The sequence below is a fragment of the Haliotis rufescens genome, unplaced genomic scaffold, assembly GCF_023055435.1.
Source record: "Haliotis rufescens isolate VD_foot unplaced genomic scaffold, xgHalRufe1.0.p SCAF_4, whole genome shotgun sequence".
NCBI lineage: Eukaryota > Metazoa > Mollusca > Gastropoda > Lepetellida > Haliotidae > Haliotis > Haliotis rufescens.
In genome coordinates, this window is record NW_025964112.1 from 56,204,729 (window position 1) to 56,230,668 (window position 25,940).

Here is a 25,940-nt window from a genome sequence, read left to right on the forward strand (position 1 = left end):
TCATCCTGTGTCATATGGAGGGGTGCAGTCAAAAGAAAAAAATTGTTTTTATTAATTTTCCATTTTTTTATGTATTTTTCAAACCCTAACCCTATCCTAGCTATTTAATTTGTAACTACTGACACACTAGGCGGGTCAGGGGTATTAGTGAGCCATGCTCACTTTTGCACTTGTTTCTTAGGCCATGCTCACTAAGTAGACTAACACTAATAGACTTACTGTTTCTTGATTGAATGGTAATAGAGTGGGGGGCTTGTGTTGCATTATGGTGCTGAATGATGTCACTGATTGTGTAGACCCGTGAAGGTCCAGATTAGAGTAGGTCTTCAGCAACCCATGCTTGTCCTAAGAAGCGACCATGCTGGCCGTAAGAGGCGCCTAAGGGGATCGGGTGGTCTCGCTTGCTGACTTGTCATGTCATCGTATCCCAATTGCGTATATCGGTACTCATGATATCAATCACTGGATTGTGTGGTCCAGACTCGATTATTTACATACCGCTGTCATATAGCTGGAATATTAGTGGCGCACACCACAAACAAACAAACAAACTGATTGTGTATTGTTGTCTACAGTCTGTGTGCCTGATGTGGGTTTAGGTGCAGGTGGAGCTTAGGTTTAGTTGTACTTTGAGTGCTTTCAACAGACCCAGGGATTTATATAGGATATGTGCCTGTGGCAGGAACATCCGAAAAAAAAGCTTTCGTTATTTGTACAAAATTGGTAATTTTGCAAAGTCCTTATTTTATTTAATTCAACACTTTCAAAGGCATTTTATTATGAAATATTCATGATACATAAAACTGAGTATTAAATCCTTATTTCCTAAAGTTCATGATGCAATAATGATGATAATATAAAACTGTGTATGAAATCCTTCTTCGGTTTGGTCCTTATGATTATGATGACCAGAAATGTGACATTTCAATGCTGCAATTGTTTTGGCAATTAGTTTTGGACCATGTCGACATTGAAAAATATATTGGGAATCAGCATGATCAGAACACCCAGACAATCCCCTGCCCTCTCAATTCTCACCTGCCAACTACCCCCTTTTATATGTTCTGGTGCAGTGGGGTAGCCTAGTGGATAAAGCATTAGTTCATCACACCGAAGACCAAGGTTCGCTTCCCCACATGGGTTCAATGTGTGAAGCCCATTTCTGGTGTCCCCCCGCTGTGATATTGCTGGAATATTGCCAAAAAAGACCTAAAACAACGCTCGCTCACTCGCTCACTCACTCACTCACTCACTCACTCACTCACTCACTCACTCACTCACTCACTCACTCACTCACTCACTCACTCACTCACTCACTCACTCACTCACTCACTCACTCACTCCAGTTAGGTGGTTCTGACCAATCTCAATTTGTTTCAGTCAATTGCCACACTTCTAATCCGTCTTTTTTCTTCTTATGCCACAATTGTGAAGAATACTATGTGTGCTAATGTAAGTGACGTTGGATAAATGCTTTGTTGTAAATCATTTAATCACCTCTTACCACAAGCACAAGTGCTGAATGGGTCTTCAGCAATCTATGCCGGACGTATCTGTCGACCAACGGGACGGGTGGTGAGACTGGGAGGTCCCAATTGCCCAGATTGATGCTCATGTCAATCACTGGATTGCCTGGTCCAGACTCGATTATTTACACACCACCATGCCCACATGATATTGCTTATTGCAGCATTAAACAACAAACAAGCTTATGTTGTAAATCAAGAATGTCAATGAACATTGTAGACCTAAGTAAAAGCAAAACTGTATGATCTTTTCTGCGTTCTAGGTTCAACTATCGTTCAACCCACTACATGGTGACAAATGGATTCTATAACTTCCTCAACTGGTTTGATGACAGAGCGTGGTACCCACTGGGCCGTATTGTCGGAGGAACGGTGAGTACATGCTACGACATGGTACCCTCTGGGCCGTATTGTCGGAGGAACAGTAAGTACTTGCTACGACATGGTACCCTCTGGGCCGTATTGTCGGAGAAATGGTGAGTACATGCTATGACATGGTACCCTCTTGGCCGTATTGTCGGAGGAACAGTAAGTACTGGCTATGACATGGTACCCTCTGGGCCGTATTGTCGGAGGAACGGTGAGTACATGCTATGACATTGTACCCTCTGGGCCGTATTGTCCGAGGATGGTGAGTACATGCTACGACATGGTACCCTCTGGGCCGTATTGTCGGAGGAACAGTAAGTACTGGCTATGACATGGTACCCTCTGGGCCGTATTGTCCGAGGAACAGTAAGTACTGGCTACGACATGGTACCCTCTGGGCCGTATTGTCGGAGGAACAGTGAGTACATGCTACGACATGGTACCCTCTGGGCCGTATTGTCGGAGGAACAGTAAGTACTGGCTACGACATGGTACCCTCTGGGCCGTATTGTCCGAGGAATGGTGAGTACATGCTACGACATGGTACCCACTAGGCCGTATTGTCTGGGGAACGGTTAGTACTTGCTACGACCTTGTACCCTCCGGGCCGTATTGTCCGAGGACGGTGAGTCCATGCTACGACCTTGTACGCTCTTGGCCGTATTGTCCGAAGACGGTGAGTACATGCTACGACATGGTACCCTCTGGGCTGTATTGTCTAAGGAACGGTAAGTACTTGCTACGACCTTGTACCCTCTGGGCTGTATTGTCAAGGAACAGTGAGTACATGCTACAACCTTGTACTCTCTGGGCTGTATTGTCAAGGAACAGTGAGTACATGCTACGACATGGTACCCACTGGGCCGTATTGTCTAAGGAGCAGTAAGTACATGCTTCGACCTTGTACCCTATGGGAGTATATTTATTTAGACTAGTTTATGCATCCGTTGATTAAAATATGGGCCCAAGGTGCAACCTGTTATTGTCTGGTTTCCATAAGGTTTTCATGTCAACTTGCACCTGGCGCTAGTTAGATCAAGTGTATTAAATCAGACCCTGCAAACTACGATTGAAGTGTAATGTTTCTAAATCAGTATCTTATTGTGTTATTTTACAATGTAAGTATGATATTGTGTTACGAAGTACTGCCAATGTGCTTTTACAATTGATGTTGGTTTATGTTATGATGTAAATACAACTGATGTATTGTGTTAAGATGTAAGTACGACTGAAGGGTTGTATTAAGATGTAAGAACGACTGATCGGTTGTGTTAAGATGTAAGTACGACTGATCTGTTGTGTTAAGATGTAAGTACGACTGATCTGTTGTGTTATGTAAGTACGACTGATTAGTTGTGTTAAGATGTAAGTTCGACTGATTGGTTGTGTTAAGATGTAAGTACGACTGATCTGTTGTGTTATGTAAGTACGACTGATCTGTTATGTTAAGATGTAAGTACGACTGATCTGTTGTGTTAAGATGTAAGTACGACTGATCTGTTGTGTTAAGATGTAAGTACGACTGATCTGTTATGTTAAGATGTAAGTTCGACTGATTGGTTGTGTTAAGATGTAAGTACGACTGATCTGTTGTGTTATGTAAGTACGACTGATCTGTTGTGTTATGATGTAAGTACGACTGATCGGTTGTGTTAAGATGTAAGAACGACTGATCGGTTGTGTTAAGATGTAAGTACTATTGATCTGTTGTGTTAAGATGTAAGTATGACTGATCTGTTGTCTTATGTGAGTACGACTGATTGGTTGTGTTAAGATGTAAGTACGACTGATCAGTTGTGTTAAGATGTAAGTACGACTGATCTGTTATGTTAAGATGTAAGTACGACTGATCTGTTATGTTAAGATGTAAGTACGACTGATCTGTTATGTTAAGATGTAAGTACGACTGATCGGTTATGTTAAGATGTAAGTACGACTGATCTGTTGTGTTAAGATGTAAGTACGACTGATCGGTTATGTTAAGATGTAAGTACGACTGATCTGTTGTGTTAAGATGTAAGTACGACTGATCTGTTATGTTAAGATGTAAGTACGACTGAAGGGTTGTGTTAAGATGTAAGTACGACTGATCTGTTGTGTTAAGATGTAAGTACGACTGATCTGTTGTGTTAAGATGTAAGGACGACTGATCTGTTGCAGGTGTATCCCGGGCTGATGGTGACGTCAGGCTCCATATACTGGGTCCTCAATGCTCTCAACATCCCAGTCCACATCCGGGATATATGTGTGTTCCTAGCTCCGATATTTAGGTAAGTCCACACAGGCGCACCTCGGTATCCTGACTGATGAATCACCCAATTTGCAGCATCCATCAGCAGGCATTTGTCCTGAATATCCTGTAATCTTCAAGATCTACTGACATGTCCGCAGTTCAAAAGCTCTATGCATGCTAAGGCAGCTGATTGTCGTGCTATTATCCTCTTGTAGACAGTGTACAATTCTCAGTTCAATGTCATATAACTAGGATCTCTTCCCCGTGGGGACTTAGATTAGAATAGGCAGGCAGGTTTAGTTGTTACCTAACGAGCCAATGGCTCCAATATTTTCTTCAGGGAGCCAGGGGAAATAAAAGGAGCCAAGCTTCAAGAGTAATATCAGTAATGCATAATACTGTTCTTAGAACTTACATGAAGCCTATGTCAGAGTTTTGGAAATTGAATTTTAATTTCATCCATCAGTATTTGACGCCGCATCCTATTCCTATCTCTAATTCTATGCATTTACTAATGCCAGGTTGCTGTCTTGATTTTCTTTTTTCTTTTGATATTTTCATCCAAGCAGCCAAGTGTCCATTACTTCTTTGATAGGCATTTAGAAGTTGGAGTACTAAGTAAGGATAATAATTCATGGATGAACTTCTTTATTACAATTAAGAGCGATGTTTTGCTGTAGGTTCTCCACTTGCTTGATAACGGTGTTACACCGAAACGTCGCTCTTAATTGTAATAAAGAAGTTGTTCATTATCCTTACTTGGCTATTACTTAATGAATATTGGTCGGAAATTGGGACCCTGGTGTAATAAAGATGCCTGCTTGTTACAGTGGCCTTACTGCACTTGCTGTGTATTTCTTCACCAAGGAAGTCTGGAATGCTGGGGCTGGGCTGTTTGCTGCCTGCTTCATTGCCATTGGTAAGTGGGAGGGAATATCAGGATAACTTTCTGTGTCCATAGTCTGGAAGGTAATTTAAGGTACCGACGTTTACTACAATATCTGAAAAACTATCAGACCTACTCCAGTCAAAGTGAGATTATTAAACAGTCATACATAACCATCTTCCCGAGGCAAGTGAGTTAACTGACTATAAAAGTCCAGTTTCCACCCTTGCCGAACTAGGCTGGTATTATGGAGTTACATTTTGGGTGGACTAACAAGTCTATGCATAGTCCAATCAAAATCGCGCACCGAAATCGAAATCCGGTTCGTAATGTGTCATGCAGATTTCGGTCGACTGCAGGATTTGCAAAGCATGTGCATCGCTAACTCGTTGTCAACAGATATTTTCTAAATCTTTTCATGCTTTTAATCAAGGTGCTCACGTGATTTGATGCACTTCACGATGTAAGACTCGTTTTGTCACAATATAGATCTTTATTATCAATCAGATCGTCTTTACTGGGCGCCACCGTTTTGTTTGAAACAAATGCAAGTGATACGAGAGGTTGAATCTGATTGGTCAATAGGAGAGGCATAGAAAGGACATAACTCCTAATAGCCACTGGTGGCCCTACGATCGAGCCCAGGAATTCCAGCCTAGTTCGGCAAGGGTGGAAACTGGACTTTTATAGTCAGTTAACTCACTTGCCTCGGGAAGATGTACATAACTGGATATTACATTTAAAGACAATCGGTGCATGAATAAAATATCTGTCTAGCTATCGCTATATTTCATCAACAACCAGACCTGTTTGTCACTCAACCTGAAGGTTGCACGGGAATCACGCATGCACGAGTACGGTGTTAGCGTTGGGCTTCTCAGCGTGCGTGATTCCCGTGCAACCTTTCGAGTTGAGTTGATTGGTTCAACTGTGTCATATGGCCCTGTGACACAGGGGTAGCATTATGCAGATGGCTGTTACAATGAATGCTCGTTCCACCCGTGACGAACAGGTCTGGTTGTTGATGAAATATAGTGATAGCTAAATAGACAGATTTTTTATTCATGCACGGATTGTCTTTAAATGTAATATCCAGTTATGTATAGCAGCACTATTTTAATTTCTGCCTAGAATCAGGTCTACTTGACTCTCATTGAGGTGGTGACATACTTGTGTATTTGTGTTTCAGTCCCTGGTTACATAAGCCGGTCAGTGGCGGGGAGTTACGATAACGAGGGCATTGCCATTTTTGCCCTCATGTTTACGTATTTCTTATGGGTAAGTCCACGTTTTCTAATCTACTCGAGGGGGCACGGGTGGCCCAGTCGTCTAAGGCGCCTTGATTCGCTGTGCAGAGTTGCGTCCCTTGGGCACGTGAGAAACCTATGATCGTTGGTTCGAATCCCGGTTCGCCCCAATTATGTTTCTAGCTTTGTGAGCACCATACCCGTGCTCCTGGGTTTCATCGAAGTGGTAAACATCTAAGACCTGCATCACTTCAGGCTTTCCTCCCACATTAAGCTGACACGCGGGGATATAACTGGAATACTGTTAAAAGCGGCGTTAAACCAAACTCACTCACTCACTCTAATCTACTCGAACTACTTTTATGCTTGAAAATATTGAGTTTCTGTTCCTAAAGGGGTTAACCCAATCTCACTCACTCTGACGAATTCCATCTGTTTGCAGATTAAAGCCGTTAAAACAGGAACGTTATTCTGGGCCATTTGCACAGCAGTGTCTTATTTTTATATGGTAAGTAAACCGTCTTTTGCATGTTCAACAGTCAAGAACTTGCTAATATTAACCATGCCTTCTATTATCCGATTTTTGCTAAATGCTAAGAAATGGAGAATGTTTGAAATTATGAATGTTTACAAGCATTGATAATATGAGCAATTCAGGAGAAATGTTTCATGTGACGGAAAGTATGTAATAGCAACATGATCATGGTGACAGTATCTATACAAGGATGTATAGTGTCATGGTATGTATCTATTGAAGAATCTGTATTTTGTACTACTCAAAAGAAGTTATAAAACACCAAATTCTTGCAAAAATACTATTAGAAATGTTGTGATTCAGCAATACACCTGTGCATCGATATTCTCAAACGATATGATACGCAATACACACTTCAATTCAATTCGAATTTTAAGCCTGAGTCAATTCAGATTTTAATACCATACCGTTACACACCGGGAACACTTAAAACAGTAATGGAATGACTTTAATGGCAAAATGGGTCCAACCTACGTAGTACATTTCCTTTTTCCCCAGATACTCAGAAAGTTTTAAGCCTATTTAATAGTGTTTATGCCCCATGAAATATAAAAATTAGCACAAAATAGCTGCGAAGTAAGTATCATGATGCGTATCGTATTGTAAATAGATACATTTCGTATCGGTAGATAGTTGTATCGTGACATCCCTAATTACTATTATGATCCCTCATGCTGCATCAGATTAACTGTAGTAATATGAAAAAAAATCAGGTTTTCTTTAACTTCTTACAAGTCATCTATAACCAGAAGTGTTTCTCATGTTTCTTTCTATCAGTCGGGCTGGGGTGATTTGCTGTGCAGAGTTGCGTCCCTTGGGCACGCCAGAAACCTATGAATCCCGGTTTGCCCTGATTATGTTTCTAGGTTTGTGGGTTTCACCGAAGTGGTAAACGTCTGAGACCTGCATCACTTCTGGCTTTCCTCCCACATTTAGCTGACACGCCATGATATAACTGGAATATGGTTAAAAGCGGCGTTAAACCCAACTCGCTCACTATTGATCAGTCATGTTATAGTGTTTTCTCCATGCTGTATTTGGTGTGTGTTTCTTGAAACTTGGTGTTGGATGTTGCAGGTGTCAGCATGGGGCGGTTATGTTTTTATAATCAACCTCATCCCGCTCCATGTCTTCGTGCTGCTCCTGATGGGGCGGTACTCTACAAGAATATACACAGGTTGGTGGCAGGTTCCCGTATCCCATGCTTGTCCCCACATGCGGAAACTAGGGCAGACTAGGTCCCCATATCCCATACTTGTCTCCCCATGGTGAAACTAGGGCAGACTAGGTCCCCGTATCCCATGCTTGTCTCCCCATGGTGAAACTAGGGCAGACTAGGTCCCCGTATCCCATGCTTGTCTCTCCATGGTGAAACTAGGGCAGACTAGGTCCCCGTATCCCATGCTTGTCTCCCTATGGTGAAACTTGGGCAGTCTAGGTCCCCGTATCCCATGCTTGTCTCTCCATGGTGAAACTAGGGCAGACTAGGTCCCTGTATCCCATGCTTGTCCCCACATGTGGAAACTAGGGCAGACTAGGTCCCCGTATCCCATGCTTGTCTCTCCATGGTGAAACTAGGGCAGACTAGGTCCCCATATCCAATGCTTGTCTCCCTATGGTGAAACTTGGGCAGTCTAGGTCCCCGTATCCCATGCTTGTCTCTCCATGGTGAAACTTGGGCAGACTAGGTCCCCGTATCCCATGCTTGTCTCCCCATGGTGAAACTTGGGCAGACTAGGTCCCTGTATCCCATGCTTGTCCCCACATGTGGAAACTAGGGCAGACTAGCTCCCCATATCCAATGCTTGTCTCCCCATGGTGAAATTAGGGCAGACTAGGTCCCCGTATCCCATGCTTGTCTCCCCATGGTGAAACTAGTGCAGACTAGGTCCCCGTATCCCATGCTTGTCTCCCCATGGTGAAATTAGGGCAGACTAGGTCCCCGTATCCCATGCTTGTCTCCCCATGTGGAAACTAGGGCAGACTAGGTCCCCGTATCCCATGCTTGTCTCCCCATGTGGAAATTAGGGCAGACTAGGTCCCCGTATCCCATGATTGTCTCCCCATGTGGAAACTAGTGCAGACAAGGTCCCCAGTTGAGAGCTTGCTTTCATAAATGAAGTAAATTAGTTTTGACATGCTTGGGGATGCAGAAAACCCATGAGTTTTATATTTGAAGAATCAGTTTTGTAACTAAAACTGGAAAAATCCTGGACGTGGGTTACTTGAGAATTTTAACAGTTCCTTTGACTGAAACAGTTTTAGTTGAAAACGAGGGGAAATACTGCTTACTGTATTTGTCTGACTTCAGCGTGATTGTGGATGTTTTTTTCTGTTTCAGCATATTCCAGTTTTTTTATTGTGGGTCTCATCCTGTCCATGCAAGTCCCGTTTGTTGGCTTCCAGCCAATCAGAACCAGCGAGCACATGGCAGCAGCAGGTAGGGGTGGACATCCTCATATTGGCTGTATCTTAGCATCTGTGACTGAAGGACTTGGTGTCATTTGACGTATTGCAGTGAACTGACGATAGATGACACATTACAAGACCTGAAAGGGCAGGGGTATAAAGTAATACCAAGGAATTCTGTTTGTCCTTCTGATTGTGAGACCCGTGAAGATCCGGGATAGAATAGGTCTTCAGCAACCCATGCTTGCCATAAAAGGTGACTATGCTGGTCATAAGAGACGATTAACGAGATCAGGTGGTCAGGCTCGCTGACATGGTTGATGCATGTCATTGTATCCCAATTACGTAAATCGATGCACATGATGTCAATCACTGGATTGTCTGGTCCAGACTCGATTATTTACAGACCGCCGTCATATAGCTGGAATATTGCTGAGTGCGGCGTAAAACAACTAACCATCCAACATCGTGTGTGCCTCTTTCCGTCCATCCTTTCTTCTGAGGACATTTTTTTGTGTGCCTATAACTTGAAAGTTACTCCATAGCTTCTTTTCAAACTTGGTGAACACTTTCTATACCAATAGGAGGGGTGCAGTGTGAAATTTGATTTCAATATTTGGATTTTGAGAAAAAATACAGCTATTTTATTTTTCTTGACTTAGAATCTTTTTACTTCAACATTTGTGTGACCTGTAACTTGAGAACTACTTCATGGATTCTTTTCAAATTTGTGGAACGCTTTCTATACTAATAGGAGAGGTGCAGTGCAAAGTTTGATTTTGATGTGTGTATTTTCTGAAAAAATATGATTTTTTTCATGTTTTGAACTTTGTTTTGAGAGAGCTGGATAGTCATGCTAATCAGGGTGCAGGTTAAGTACATAGTGTTGAAATGCAATCGGTAATGAAATGTATTTGTTTTTGGATTGCCGCAATTTGTCAGATGTTAGAAATCAGTTGCTGCCAGATTAATCTTGTAAATATCCAACAACCGTTTTCATATTTAATGTCAGGTGATGTCAAGTCCATACTTGTTCAACTTTCAAACTGTGTTAAGAAAAGTATGCATGTTCTCCATTGGAAGCATGTTGCTAGTGCACACCCTTCTCTGTATCATTGTTGTGATTTATGAGAATAAATCGTCTTCTTCACATTGTCATTTTTACCACTTATAAACCTGTGTTGGAGCATGCATAAATCATCTATATCAGTGCTAAGCTCCCTCTGATGAGCAAAGCCCCATCTGCTTACTTGCAGGTGTTTGTGTTCCTAGTTGCAGGTGTTTGTTTTCCTACTTGCAGGTGTTTGTTTTCCTACTTGCAGGTGTTTGTTTTCCTACTTGCAGGTGTTTGTGTTCCTAGTTGCAGGTGTTTGTGTTCCTAGTTGCAGGTGTTTGTTTTCCTACTTGCAGGTGTTTGTGTTCCTAGTTGCAGGTGTTTGTGTTCCTAGTTGCAGGTGTTTGTGTTCCTAGTTGCAAGTGTTTGTGTTCCTAGTTGCAGGTGTTTGTGTTCCTTCTTGCAGGTGTTTGTGTTCCTACTTGCAGGTGTTTGTGTTCCTACTTGCAGGTGTTTGTGTTCCTACTTGCAGGTGTTTGTGTTCCTAGTTGCAGGTGTTTGTGTTCCTAGTTGCAGGTGTTTGTGTTCCTAGTTGCAGGTGTCTGTGTTCCTACTTGCAGGTGTTTGTGTTCCTACTTGCAGGTGTTTGTGTTCCTAGTTGCAGGTGTTTGTGTTCCTAGTTGCAGGTGTTTGTGTTCCTAGTTGCAGGTGTTTGTGTTCCTAGTTACAGGTGTGTGTTCCTACTTGCAGGTGTTTGTGTTCCTACTTGCAGGTGTTTGTGTTCCTACTTGCAGGTGTGTTTGTGTTGCTCAATGCCTACTCCTGCATCCGGTACCTGCAGACTATGATGACCAAGTCTGAGTTCAAGTACTTCTTTTTGTTTGCGGCGACAACTGCCGCAGGCCTGGTGTTCGTGGGGGTCGTAGGACTTACCTGGGCAGGTGAGTCTGTCTCCACTGTTGATGAACTTTACATCATGCTTACTGCTGAACAATCCCTGGTTACCCAAAGGGGAATATAATAATTATGTTATCAGTCACTGGATTGTCTGGTCCACACACAATTATTTACAGACATATAGCTATAGTATGGCATTAAACAATAAATAAATAGTATCAATTTAGGAACAGAAAAATGTAGCTTGTTTTAGTGTTCATTTGTTCTTTTGAGAGTCTTCGCTTGAATCATGTATAGTATGTATGTGTTTCAGGTTATATAGCTCCTTGGAGTGGACGGTTCTACTCACTATGGGACACTGGTTATGCCAAAATTCACATTCCTATAATTGCATCTGTGTCGGAGCATCAGCCTACGACGTGGGTGTCTTTCTTCTTTGATCTCCACATCCTGGTGTGCGCCTTCCCGGCAGGGGTGTGGTACTGCATCAAAAACATCAATGATGAGAGAGTGTTTGGTGAGTCTTACTGGATGGGATAGTCGCTGCCCGTGGGTTTCCATAGTAGAATAGATCCCCGGTATCCCATGCTTGTCTCTCCTGTTGGGATTCAAGGGTAGAATAGATCCCCGGTATCCCATGCTTGTCTCTCCTATTGGGATTCAAGGGTAGAATAGATCTCCGGTATCCCATGCTTGTCTCTCCTCTTGGGATTCAAGGGTAGAATAGATCCCCAGTGTCCCATCCCTGTCTCCCCTGTTGGGATTTCAGGGTAGAATAGATTCCTAGGATCCCATCCTTGTGTCTCCTGGGGATTCCTGGCTAGAATATATTCCCAGTGTCACATGCTTGTCTCTCTCAGGGATTCCAGGATAGAATAGTCCCCAGTATCCAATCCTTGTCGCACCTGGGGATTCCTTGGTAGAAGAGGTCCCCCTCTATGCCATGCTTGTCTGTCCTGGGGATTCCAGATTATAATAGGTCCCTAGCACCCCATGCGTGTCTCCCTTTTAGATTCAGAAAAGGTCCCCGGTACCCCTTGTTTTTCTCTCAGTATTATTCAGGGGTACAGTAGGTCCCCAGTATCCCATTCTTGTCTCCCCTGGAGATTTTTGGGTTTGGATAGGTCCCCAGTTCCCCATGCATAAAAAATCCCATTCAGCTTCTTGTCGTTTTCCAAGTTTTAATAGGCTTTCATAATTCACATGTGCTTCATATCGTTCTGATTTCTCTTCCAGTGGTGTTATACGCAATATTTGCCAGCTACTTCGCTGGCGTGATGGTGCGGTTGATGCTCACGCTCACCCCTATCGTGTGCGTCCTTGCAGCTATTGCATTCTCTAAAACATTTGAGATCTACTTGAAAGACGACACTCCCAAGTCCCACAGATCCACGTCCGAGGAGAACCAGGAGAACAAGAATGACCGGCTGTACGACAAGGTGAATGTAATTTCTGTTTCCAGAGGAACTTTACATTCAGACATGTTCTTTCACGTGTTCAATTCCCCTTGAAGATTCTAGGTTAACGTTGGTCATCAGAAACCTGTACTTGTCATACGAGACGACTAAGGGAGCGTCCATTGGGGTTGATACAGCTGGGTAAACAATGTTGATGGTTCTTAAAAAACAATATTAAAAAAATTGGCCATGCTACTAACAGACTTCGATTTCCTGATGGCTGATAATGAAATGGGCTGGACTTTTATTTGTGTGTTCTAAGCATCCGATGAAGATCGTATTTTTGATGTTTATATTTATAAGAATTGACTCCAATATATGTTTGGAATTATAAATGCATAAAAGCAGTGTGCTCACTTTGTGTAAATCCACTATACAGATTTACACAGAATAATCACCATCTCTTTTATGTTTATGCCTCCATAAATGCAAAAAATTGTAATTCCATTCTTAACAGGCCACGGGGATATAGTTGTGATATTGATGATTGCATTAAACATGTTAAACGTGATTCTCCCACAACAGAAGTAAATGTCCTCAGCCTGCATCACTTTAATCCTCTGTTAGGCAGGGTTTCCCAAATCTCTGGGTGTCATTATGTACCAGTACGATTCTTCATAGGACTGTGGTTTACCTTTATTTTCTCCTGATAAGGATGTGCTATTAGACTTGAGGATTATCTCCCTTTTGTTCAGGTCGGTAAGACTAAGAAGGTGAAGGAGGACAAGCCCAAGGATGAAGAGTCTGTCGGCATGAACATCAAGAGTGTCATCGTCATCGCGATGTTGATGATGCTGATGTTATTTGCTGTCCACTGTACGTGGGTGACCAGCAGTGCCTACTCCAGCCCCAGCATTGTGTTAGCATCATATGGACAAGGAGGGTATGTCATCTCGTTATATCCATATTGGACACCAGAACTGAACCACTACTCCAAAAAAGGCGACTATGCTTGTCGTAAGAGGCGACTTACGGGACTGCGTGGTCAGGCTCGCTGACTTGGTTGATGCATGTCATCGTATTCAAATTGCGTGGATCGATGCTCATGACGTCAATCACTGGAGTGTCTTGTCCAGACTCGATTATTTACAGACCTACGTCATATAGCTGAGTGCGGCATAAAACAACAAACCAACCAACAACTACTCAAAAAAATAAGTTAGGGACCACACAAAGGGCAGTGGGGCCGACTTGTGGTTAAAGCGTTCGCTCATCCGCCAAATGCTGTGGTTCAGTTCCCGACATGAGTACAATGTGTGAAGCCCATTTCATGTCATCTTCCTGAGGCAAGGGAGTTAACTAACTATGACAGTCCAGTTTCCACCCTTGCCGATCTATTGGCTATTACAAGTTATGTCCCTGCAAGGAGGGAAACTGGACTTTTACTGTCAGTTAACTCCCTTGCATCAGGAAGATGATTTCATGTGTCCCCACAGTGATATTGCTGGGATATTGCTAAAATTGTGTAATACCATACTCTCACTACAGACCATCCAATTCTTTCATATTACTGTAGTAAATATGTCATGCCATATACCTATGATATATGAAAGAATTAGGTGATCCTTAACCTTTTTATCATTAGTACATTTGCCATTGGTTGTCATCGTTCAGATAGATGAGGGAGTGTTTTACTCAGCATCACTCATGTCATTACAGCTATGTGATAATGATAAAGGTGAATTTATATCATTAATATAAAAGTTTCTTGCAAATGATTGATAGTGAAGGGTGTTTCAATGACACATGAAGATCCGGGCTAGAATAGGTCTTCAGCAACCCATGCTTGCCTTAAAAGGCAACTATGCTTGTCGTAAGAGGCGAATACATGAATCGAATTGTAAGGTTCCCTGACTTGGTTGATGCATGTCATCGTATCCCAATTGCATGGATGGATACCCATAATGTCAATCACAGGATTGTCTGGTCCAGACTTGATTATTTACAGACCGCCATCATATAGCTGGAATATTGCTAGTGCGGTGTTAAACAACAGACAAACAAACAATGCTGTCGCTTTCAATACTGAAAGATTCACTGACTAAACCATGTAAACAACTGAAACATTTCTCTTTATTACTGCCACTTGTATGTTTGTCAGGAGCCGCACAATTCTGGATGATTTCCGTGAAGCGTACTACTGGCTACGTCAGAACACACACGATAAGGCTCGGGTGATGTCCTGGTGGGACTACGGCTACCAGATAGCAGGCATGGGGAACAGAACCACGTTAGTGGATAACAACACATGGAATAATAGTCACATAGCCTTGGTAAGCCCTTCAGATGACTGTGGTCGATATATCTTCCCGAGGCAAGGGAGTTTACTGAGTAAAAAAGTCCAGTTTCCACCCTCTCTGAACTAGGCTGGAATTATGGAGTTGCATTTTGGCTGGACGAACATGTCTATGTATAGTCCAATCAAAATCGCATAACAAAATTGACACCAGGTTCGTAAACTGCCGTTCAGATTTCCATGATTTCGGTCGATTGCAGGATTTGCAAAGCATGTGTAATGTCAACTTGGCGTCAACAGATATTTTCCAAAGCTATTCATGCTTTTAATCAAGCTGCTCACAGGATTTGATGCACTTTGCGAAGTAAAAAAGTTTCATTACAACATAGATTTTAATTAACTTTTTGGTCTGCAGTACTTATTGGTGTCAAACATATGTTTATTTACAGTTAAATGTATGACCACCGCCATGGATGATCCACTCTCTGTGCATAATAATTATGTTGGTTCCAGGTGGGCAAAGCTATGTCGTCAAATGAAACCGCTGCCTATGACATCATGCGTAGTCTGGATGTGGATTATGTGCTTGTCATTTTTGGTGGAGTCATCGGTTACTCTGGGGACGATATCAACAAGTTCTTGTGGATGGTCAGGATCGCAGAAGGAGAGCATCCCAAAGACATAAGGGTAAGAGCTCCACAGCTGCACTGCTCCCCTGCTCCCCTGCTCTCCTCCTCCTCCTCCTCCTCTCCAGCTGCCCCTGCTCCCCCCTGTTGCCCAAGCTCTCTCCCCCCCTGCTGCCCTCTGTACCCCCTGCTACCCCCTGTTGCCCAAGCTCTCTTCCCTCCCCCGCTCCATCCCTGTTGCCCAAGCTCTCTTCCCCCCCCCCCCCCCCCCGCTCCATCCCTGTTGCCCAAGCTCTCTCTCTCCCCCCCTGCTGCCACCCTGCTCTCCCTCTTCTTCCCCCCCCCCCCCCCCCCCCAATTGCTGCCCCATGTTGCTCCCTTGCACCCCCCATGCTGTCCCTGCTTCCCCCTGATTGCCCCATGCTGCCCCTAGCTGTTGCCCCCTGTTGCCCCTCGCTAGCTGCACCCCTGATGTTCCTGCTGCACCCCTGATGATGCCTGGTCCCCATATTCTTGTAATGACAAGCAAGTTATCAGTGATCACACAGCTGCCTAGTTTCAGTTGCCTCAAAGTGTACTCAAAGTTAGATTCTGGTGTGTAGAGAAGCATGATGATAATGCTGATTAGGATCAGCCTTACACTGGAAATAAATAATTGTTTTGACATGGAAACTATTCTTTTAAAAGAAATTCCAGAATAAAGCTTGAGTGGTTGATTATATGATTAGATGATTAGATGTCTAATGGATGGGAAACCAATCATGACAGTATGTTGGTCCGATTGATAAGAAAAGATTGTATGCTTTCTACAAGATTTTAGATACCATGGTGTGCAAGTTGTTATCTTCGGAACTGCAGTAACAGACATGTGACAAACAAGTGATTGTGTTTCAGGAGTCGGACTACTTCACGCCGCAAGGAGAGTTCCGCGTGGACTCGGCCGGCTCTGCGACACTGCTCAACTGTCTCATGTACAAGTTGTCCTACTACAGATTCGGACAGCTGCAGGTGAGCTCTCTAAAGGGTCTCTGTGGGGAGGGCACCAATGGTTTCATGCATTGCTACACTTTCTTCTTTGTTTGTTGATTACCGCCGCACCCAGCAATGTTCCAGCTCTATGATGGCGGCCTGTGAAAAGATTCAGTTAGAGTTGGTATTTCTGGCATTACTATCCCCCACCACGAAGGGGAAGTGGGATATGGGAATGGGTGCCGTCCATTCGTCCGGAGCAGAACACAAAATTCATGAGAGATATCTTAACCAAACTTGGCACACAGATAGGTCTAGTGGTGAACTGCTGCCTTTTGATAATTTGGGACTTTTGAAAAAATTATTTTTCGAGTTTCCATAGCAAAGACTTTGACTGAAAATGGTGGCAGTGCTCATTTCCAGAGCAGATTTTTACACAAATGTACACAATTTCTTACCTTGCACACAAGCGGACATGTCATATTGGTGGGGGATATGAGTATTTCATGCTTGTTTATACATTGAATTGATAACACTTGATGAATAATAGATATCGCTATAAAGTATTGGTATCTCCATCAAGCATTAATAAAAAAATGATTTTTGTAGCCGATATTGTGTTATCTGTGGGTTGTCTGTTCACAGCTGGACTTCCGGACCCCTGCAGGATTTGACCGGACCCGTGGCGTTGAGATCGGGAACAAGGAGTTTGACCTGACCCACCTGGAGGAGGCGTACACTACGGAGCACTGGCTGGTGCGCATCTACAAGGTCAAGGACTTGAACAACAGGGAAATTGTCAAGAAACCACACATACCTGTGAAGAAGACTGCACGCAAGAAGAATAGGAAAGTGAGTTTATTGAATTAGAAGTCTTGATTAAAGCTCCCTTGGTTGTGTCCAATGATTGTGTAGTTGTTTAAAGCCGCACCCAGCAATAATCCAGCTATACGAAATCAGTTTGTAATAGTCAAATCTGGACAGATAATCCAGTGAGTGATATTGTGAGCATCATTCCATGCTGTTGAGGTCGATGACATGCAGTCAACCGAGTCAGCGATTCTGACCACCTGATCCATATAGTCACCCCTGACAACCAGCGGGGCGGTCGGGTAGCCTAGTGGTTAAAGCGTTTGCACGTCACGCGGAAGACCCAGGGTACAATATGTGGAGCCCATTTCTGGTGTCCCCTGCCGTGATATTGCTGGAATATTGCTAAAAGCGGCGTAAAACATAAAAATCTCTCACTCCCTACAACCAGCATTGGTTGCTGGGACCTATTCTAACACCACAGGTGTTTGGGGTATGGTGAGTTCTACTGTCTTGAGCAGTCAGTACACAGAGTTTGATTTCCAGTATATCATGTGTTCTGAAGTAAGCAACATTTCCCTGCCAAGTGTAGCAGTGCCACTGTGGACACTGCAGGTTGAAATTAGTCAGGCTTGCACCTGACAGTATGGGACATTGTAGGTTATGATTAGTCAGGCTTGTACCTGACAGTATGGGACATTGCAGGTTGAAATTAGTCAGGCTTGTACCTGACAGTATGGGACATTGTAGGTTAAAATTGGTCAGGCTTGTACCTGACAGTATGGGACATTGTAGGTTAAAATTGGTCAGGCTTGCACCTGACAGTATGGGACATTGCAGGTTAATATTGGTCAGGCTTGTACCTGACAGTATGGGACATTGCAGATTAAAATTGGTCAGACTTGTACCTGACAGTATGGGACATTGTAGGTTAATATTGGTCAGGCTTGTACCTGACAGTATGGGACATTGTAGGTTATAATTGGTCAGGCTTGTACCTGACAGTATGGGACACTGTAGGTTAATATTGGTCAGGCTTGTACCTGACAGTATGGGACATTGCAGGTTAAAATTGGTCAGACTTGTACCTGACAGTATGGGACATTGTAGGTTATAATTGGTCAGGCTTGCACCTGACAGTATGTGACATTGTAGGTTAAAATTGGTCAGGCTTGTACCTGACAGTATGGGACATTGCAGGTTAAAATTGGTCAGGCTTGTAACCTGACGACATGGATCTTGGCTTTGCTATCAGTCACTGAATTCTCAGGTCCAACTTGATTAGTTACAGAGCATTGTAATATGGCTGGAATAGTGGCAGCAAACCACGCAGATGAAGCAGGGTATGGAGTCAATCTATGGATGATGTCCGTGCCTTGCTTTTGAAACAAACTGAATTTGAGACAAGTTTCCAGTGTTGCATCTAGAACACGTTTTTGCGTAATTTAAGTGGGGCGGTCGGGTAGCCTAGTGGTTAAAGCGTTCGCTCGTCACGCCAAAGACCCGGGTTCGATTCCCGTCATGGGTACAATGTGTGAAGCCCATTTCTGGTGTCCCCCGCCGTGATATTGCTGGAATAATGCTAAAATCGGCGTAAAACCAAACTCACTCACTCACTCACTCGCTCACTCACTCACTCACTCACTCACTCACGTAATTTAAGCATGATTTACAGAATAAGAAAGTCTGTGGATCACTAAAAACACAGTTTTCTTTCATGGAACAATTATCATCAGGCAGTATGCTTATCACAGTTGCGTGAGTTTTGTTCTAGTAATATGCACATGGGACGTCTACTTTCAAAATGAATTAGGGGCGGTAGGGTAGCTGAGTGGTTAAAGTGTTCGCTCGTCACACCAAAGACCTGGGTTCAATTCCCCATGAGGATACACTGTGTGAAGTCGAATTCTGGTGTCCCCTGCCGTGATATTGCTGGAATATTGCTAAAAGCGGCGTAAAACCAAACTAACTGACTTCTATATGAATGGAAATGTGACTGACTGACTGGTATTGGGAAGGCATCGAGCTCATGACAGAATATGCCAAATATAAAAGCAAAAGTATCCATTGTTATTGTCGTTCATGAAACGTCAAGGTTGTTAAAACATTGACACATTAGCCTTTTTAAAAAGTGCAACTTACTCTTCTCAGGAAACTGCTGACGAATTTTAAGATTCTTTTGTACACGTTAACATTTGTCTCAAAATTATAAGAATTGCATTTGCTGCATTGAGAAAATGTCATTTGACATGTGGCCAGTTGCATCTTCATTAATATTTTCCACTTCCCTTGCAGACAAATAAGAAAAGACCTGGATCAATCAAGTACAAGCCCATTGTGAAAAAAGGCGTGAAGAAATCCAAGAAAACATAACTCTTCTGTTGTCTGCAGGGAGTCCATGTGGGTTATCTCCCCCTATTATGAGGGTCAAACACCACTAACGGATCAGTTTGTCATTATCAGTGGTGAAGATAATGTTATGATTGTCAGTATGGGTGTATTATATGAATGTGTGTGTATATGATGGGTGAGTGGTCTCCCTTTGGAGAATATTGCTCCAGAGTAACCTCCCTTTACATGGATCATTGTTACAGTGGCCAGATATCGAGAGAGATATTCTGGACCTGAGATTTAGTTGTGGTTGTTGAGATGTGAAAGTGCTAAGCTTATGTCCAATAGCAGTTTGATTGTAAAGGAGACCAACTCCTATGTACATTGTCATGTAGTCCTCTGTGTTAAAATTTGTGGCATTGAAAACAGTTAAAACAAATTTTAGGACCCAATTTTATGAATTTTACAGTAGTTTCCTGGTAAGATAGATGATATTTTTTTGTGAATTCTCTGCCAATGGTGCTGATATCTATTCATCTTTCATTCTAGTTTAATAACAAAATGTAACCAGCACACACACATCCTAACCTGACCATGTATCTCAAAGCCTCATGCTGCCTGCTGTTGTCTAGAAAATCATCCCGATCATGTCCAGTGCAGTCTGTCCCTCATCAGTGCTTCGGCATGGTGTCATATTCATGTCTCCTAGGGCTGGGACGAAGCTAAATTTATTACCCGGGTACCCACCCCACTATTACCTGACCCTATGCGGGTACCCACTGTAGGTCTCAAGAGACAGGTACAAAATGTCTTATTGGGTATAGTTGAATGAGCCCAGGACCAAATGTATTTAGATAAACGTATAAAATGATCTGGTCATGCATACACTGAAGTTGACTGAAGTTTTGTTTATATTCCAACATAAAAGTCAGAAATAATGGGTGCATAGTCAGAGAGAAATGCAAACATTAGTCACTTGTAGTGTAACCATATAGTTCTAGATAATTTTTGACATTAAAACAATATATCACGTGACTAACCAGGGGTCAGGGTAGTCCTGTGGAAACCCGGGTTCCTGAGTTCCTGAGTTTACCGTCCCAGCCCTATATCCTATGCCTTGAGTTGTAATCCAATGACTTCACCCACAGAGCAATAACACTATACATGGTATTGGGGCTTATTCAAGACTGTCAGCATGGTTTGATGTATCTGTGAAACTTTCATGTTTCCTTTGACGTGACATTTTCAAATCTGATATTTACATTCTATTTCATAATTCAAGGTATTTCTATCTCTGCAACACTGTAAGCCGTGTTTGAAACTCAATGATCAATCTGGTGGAGCCGTATCTGGTGACGTGGGAAAAAACATTTTACTTAAATTTATTTTTTGAGGTCAGTACAGACCTTTTGTGATGGCAATTGTATGAAGCTTGAACCTAACAATAACCCTTGTAACTTGAATTAATTTCCACCAAGTCAAAAATACCTGGTTGTGCCATTGATGCAACATTTGAGCTAAAACAATGCACTATCTGTTGACTTGTCCCACCCCCATTCACACTAGGGCTGGGTATCGCCGCCTTGTATCTTGCGGTATGATTCGTATCACAATTGACGATACTACTGGTATCACGATACACCACATCAAATAGTAAGAAATGAAGTCATTAAAAAATACAGCTCTAAAACATCTTTCTTCATACATTTATTTATTGTTATCTCAAAAACTTTCACAAAGAAAACCACAAGAAGAAAACAGTTTAAAATGAAGGGATGGTTATTAAATGTAACAGTTAGTTGGCGTTTCCTCAGCTACCATGACCTCATGTTCTACCATGTTTACAGGTGGCGCTGTGCTACTTCTGCTATTATGGGAGATAACTCTATTAGTTCCTGCGTTCTCTTTATGGTGTATCGCGATCTCACAAACTGACGATTCAAGTATCGCGAGTAACTTAGTATCGGTGAATTGTTACAGCCCTAATGAACACAGTGTTGACATTCAACTTACCAACTTTAGGCTTAAAAATATAGAAGAAATGGTTCTCAGGCAATGACTTAATATATTGGTGCGTGCGGTGTTTTTTTGGGGTTCCAACTGGGAAAGGGCCTAACTACATAAACAAGCATACAAACTCCCATTGCCGCCATGACCATAACAGAGATGCTCAGTAAAGCACTGCACATGTAAAGGGAAGTAACTGTGTGCTATATGGGATCTCTTTGTTTTTAAGATATGATTTTTTGATTTTTTTAGAAGATGGAAATGTAAACGAAACGTGCAGTGGACTTTTTGATGATGTGGGCTGTACCTGAGAACCAAGACTATTATTTTTTTTAGCCTTACACCTGCATTTTCCACTCTGTACTTGTCAAGGAGGTGATGTTTTTGTTGTCATTATTGGTGTGCAATAATTACATTGAAATATTGAACTGATATTTCATCTCAAATTGCATTTGGATGGAAGTAAGAACTTAGATACTGGCGACATTCCGTACATGCTTATGACATGTTAAATAAATTTGAAATGTGTTCCATGCAGGAGGAAGTTGAGCCTCCCCATGATATAACTGAAATACCTACACCAATATACAGTAATGCAGCTATTGTGAATATGGAAGAGCAAATAATGTTTGTGTTCATGGATTCTGTTTACTCTCACAAGGTGTTATTTATTGGCTTTCTTACGGTACCTGGCTGAAGCACTGATTTCACCCAAGACACTAATTACACCTAATTCATGGATGTCAACTTCGTTATTGTGACATCCATAAATTCTCTTCCATATGGATATCACTTCTAAATGCCATTCGAAGACTAATCACACCATTACTAGACACATGCCTATTGGGCAGTCTAAAGTCTGCCAGCTCCATTGAAAAGTTCTTCCAAATCCAGTCAGTTATGACTCCTTGTCATGGTAGCCACAAATCTCAGGTTGGCAAATAGGTTCTTCTGCAGGCAGTTTGATTTTTTCTTGTGAATGTTTTTTTTATTGTGTTAAAAACTTTTTTTCAATATGTTGGTGTCCTATAGGCAGAATAGATGGACAAGCTCGATCTGTATGTTTCACAGGAAGTAGTCACCTTGTGGTTTCTTTGTGTTTATATACTACTCAAATTTGCTAAGGGTCACTATTTGGATCTTTAGCAAATGTTGTGTAGTGTATGTAGCACAAGACCATATCGGTAACAGACTTATTACCGCTAAAATCAGACTTACTAAGTTATGGGATGTGTGTTGAAATCAACTTCTAACTATGGTCAAGCATTTGGTTTCTTAATTTTTTCATTTCTGTAAAAATCATTCCATAAAATCCATACTTAGAACCTCATTGAACCTTCATCCTTCACCAGGGTAGATTCAGTTGAAACTTGCACTCCTAAAGTCAAGTTATGTCCGCATGGTGAGCACAAACCCTGATCAACATGGATACAGGAATCTAGTTTTAATACTGTTGTTGCTCACACCCTGACAACCTGAAAAGTGTTGAGTCCTCATGGTGTCATAAGTGGGCGCAGGTGGCCCAGTAGTCTAAGGCGCTGCAATTTCGCTGTGCAGAGTTGTCCCTTGGGCACGCCAGAAACCTATGATTGTTGGTTCGAATCTCGGTTCGCCTCGATTATGTTTCTAGGTTTGTCAGCACCATACCCGTGCTCGTGGGTTTCACCGAAGTGGTAAATGTCTGAGACCTGCATCACTTCGGGCTTTCTTCCAACATTAAGCCGACACGCCGCTATATAACTGGAATACTGTTAAAAGCGGCGTTAAACCAAACTCACTCACTCACTCACTCATGGTCTTATAGCTCTTGCCATAAAACAGGGAACCACTGTCCCCTGAGGGGTTGCTGTGGCCTCTTGATAATGTGTCCTCTCAGTGGAGGGACATGAGTGGCCAAGTTGTCTGAGTGACAATCACTGGGATTGTATGTCTTTGCAGGAATATTATCCTCTAATCGATGGACATCATGTCCCTTGTCATGTCATGTCATGTTCATGTGCCCAGCAGCTTATGATCCTGGGTGGGACCAAAGTTGGAACTTTGTTTGCTGATTAGCTCTGCACTGGGAAATATTCCAGCTATATGACAGTGGTCTGTAAATAATTGTCTGCACCAGACAATCCAGTGGTTGACATCATGATCATCAATCTACACAATTGGGATATGATCACCTGTGACATATGCTGCTTTGACTTCACCAACGTTGAGCCAGTTCGCCCGTACCTACATAATGAAGTACTGTTAAAGATTGCTTTCTCACACTGTGCCACTTGGTGAGTGGAGTGGATCTCCATTTCAAGCTGAGAGCTATGGGTCGGACACATTTCAACCGAATAAAATCAAAAGCATCACCATTGTTGTTCCTACAGTGCTGACAGGGTGCTGTATTGGTTTCACTCATGAAACTTAGAACCTTTCATAACTAAATTCCTGATGAAGTTGTACATTGATTTAGTTCCTTTGCTCCATTTTCTAGTCACTAGGCATGTATCTGTCCTGTCCTGTCCTTTCTCTCTCAAACTGAGGCTGATAGGGATGTAACGATTCACTGATTCAACGTTCTTGCATTCCGATACTCATCAATGTATTCAGTAAGAAACAATACAGGTGTGTCTAAGGTTAACTTGTAAATGAGCATGGATATTTTTTGTAAAATACTTCTGCTGGCATATACAAAAGGTCCAAAGCTGCTGTTACGTCTCACATCTACGTAGGCTTATGTTCATTGTGTGTGATGATGGAATTCGTCTCTGTAACAAAGGTGTCAAAATCCATTGTATCAGGTAGGGATAGGACATCTCAACCTTACCATCGAGATTTGTGTCGCATCACAACCTTATCACCAAGATGTGTCCCATTGCAAACTTACCATCAAGATGATATTGCAACCTTACTATCAAGATACGTATCGTGCCGCCCTTACTATTGAAATATGTATCGCATGGCCAGTTGGCAACCGTACTATTGAGATATTTACCGCATGGCAACCTTACTATCAAGATCATATCGCAACCTTACCATCAAGGTATGTTTCATATCGTCCTCACTATCGGGGTATGTATCACATAGCAACGAAGTGAATCGTTACAGTCCTTTGATTAGAATCCCTTTCCTAGGCAAACTTTAAGATGTAGATTGAATGAAAGACGTTCTCAGATCATGCCAGGGCTAGCACTTTAATGTCTGTTATTTTAGCATGTTGCTAATTACAAATTGTTTGTTTTGAATGATTGTTGCTAGGTGTTGATGACTTGTCATGTACATGTTGACTATGGATAACTGTATATTTGTGGGATAATTTTATGCATATAAAACCCAATGAAAAAATAAACTGTAAATGTGTATGTCCTGTTTTGGTTGTTTTTAAAAGCAGAATCTTGACTTTATCTCGGGTTCCAGACCAGATTGCTGTGGATGTTGTCAGGCTATACATTTCATCCAATCTTGGTGTTGGACTTGAGTGTACCTGATGTTGGACTTGAGTGTACCTGATGTTGGACTTGAGTGTACTTGATGTAGGACTTGAGTGTACTTGATGTAGGACTTGAGTGTACCTGATGTTGGACTTGAGTGTACCTGATGTTGGACTTGAGTGTACCTGATGTTGGACTTGAGTGTACTTGATGTTGGACTTGAGTTTACTTGATGTAGGACTTGAGTGTACTTGATGTAGGACTTGAGTGTACCTGATGTTGGACTTGAGTGTACCTGATGTTGGACTTGAGTGTACCTTGATGTAGGACTTGAGTGTACTTGATGTAGGACTTGAGTGTACCTGATGTTGGACTTGAGTGTACCTGATGTTGGACTTGAGTGTACCTGATGTTGGACTTGAGTGTACTTGATGTTGGACTTGAGTGTACCTGATGTTGGACTTGAGTGTACCTGATGTTGGACTTGAGTGTACCTGATGTTGGACTTGAGTGTACTGAAGATATAATGGAGTTAATGTACTACACACAAGAAGTTAAGGACCACCTGATTCTTTCATATTACTATAGTTAATGTGTCATGTCTGTCATGTGACAGGTTGTCTGTATTTATATGAAAGGGGCGGTCGGGTAGCCTAGTGGTTAAAGTGTTCGCTCGTCACGGCAAAGACACGGGTTCGATTCCCAACATGGGTACAATGTTTGAAGCCCATTTCTGGTGTCCCCCACCGTGATATTGTTGGAATATTGCTAAAAGCGGTGTTAAACCATACTCACTCACATACTAGTTATATGAAAGAATTGGATGGTCCTTAACATGACAGATGAACTCTAGTAAATGAAAATGTTCTTTCACTTCATTTGGGAAGCAAATATGAAGTTATCTCTTCAGAGTATTGTCAAGAGGTTGAAATATG

At 42.3% G+C, this 25,940-nt stretch overlaps 1 protein-coding gene across 3 annotated transcripts in view; it reads left to right on the forward strand.

Moving 5' to 3' along the window:
- LOC124114645 (dolichyl-diphosphooligosaccharide--protein glycosyltransferase subunit STT3B-like) overlaps window positions 1–24,936 on the forward strand; it is a 36,584-nt gene extending 11,648 nt beyond the window's left edge. The window contains exons 2-17 of one of the 3 annotated variants that reach the window (XM_046475322.2): window positions 1,790–1,898; window positions 4,056–4,165; window positions 4,959–5,047; window positions 6,204–6,292; window positions 6,704–6,769; window positions 7,874–7,973; window positions 9,138–9,236; window positions 11,054–11,200; window positions 11,470–11,673; window positions 12,393–12,595; window positions 13,309–13,496; window positions 14,715–14,886; window positions 15,363–15,536; window positions 16,370–16,483; window positions 17,090–17,296; window positions 19,550–24,936. In XM_046475322.2, the coding sequence (XP_046331278.1) occupies window positions 1,790–1,898; window positions 4,056–4,165; window positions 4,959–5,047; window positions 6,204–6,292; window positions 6,704–6,769; window positions 7,874–7,973; window positions 9,138–9,236; window positions 11,054–11,200; window positions 11,470–11,673; window positions 12,393–12,595; window positions 13,309–13,496; window positions 14,715–14,886; window positions 15,363–15,536; window positions 16,370–16,483; window positions 17,090–17,296; window positions 19,550–19,627 (2,149 nt within the window). In that variant the 3' untranslated portion in view covers window positions 19,628–24,936. Of the gene's footprint in view, window positions 1–1,789; window positions 1,899–2,079; window positions 2,107–2,346; window positions 2,366–4,055; window positions 4,166–4,958; window positions 5,048–6,203; window positions 6,293–6,703; window positions 6,770–7,873; window positions 7,974–9,137; window positions 9,237–11,053; window positions 11,201–11,469; window positions 11,674–12,392; window positions 12,596–13,308; window positions 13,497–14,714; window positions 14,887–15,362; window positions 15,537–16,369; window positions 16,484–17,089; window positions 17,297–19,549 lie in introns of those variants that run through there. The other 2 variants (XM_048381649.1, XM_048381651.1) reach the window with 2 other exon arrangements.
- The last annotated feature ends 1,004 nt before the right edge of the window (window positions 24,937–25,940 follow it).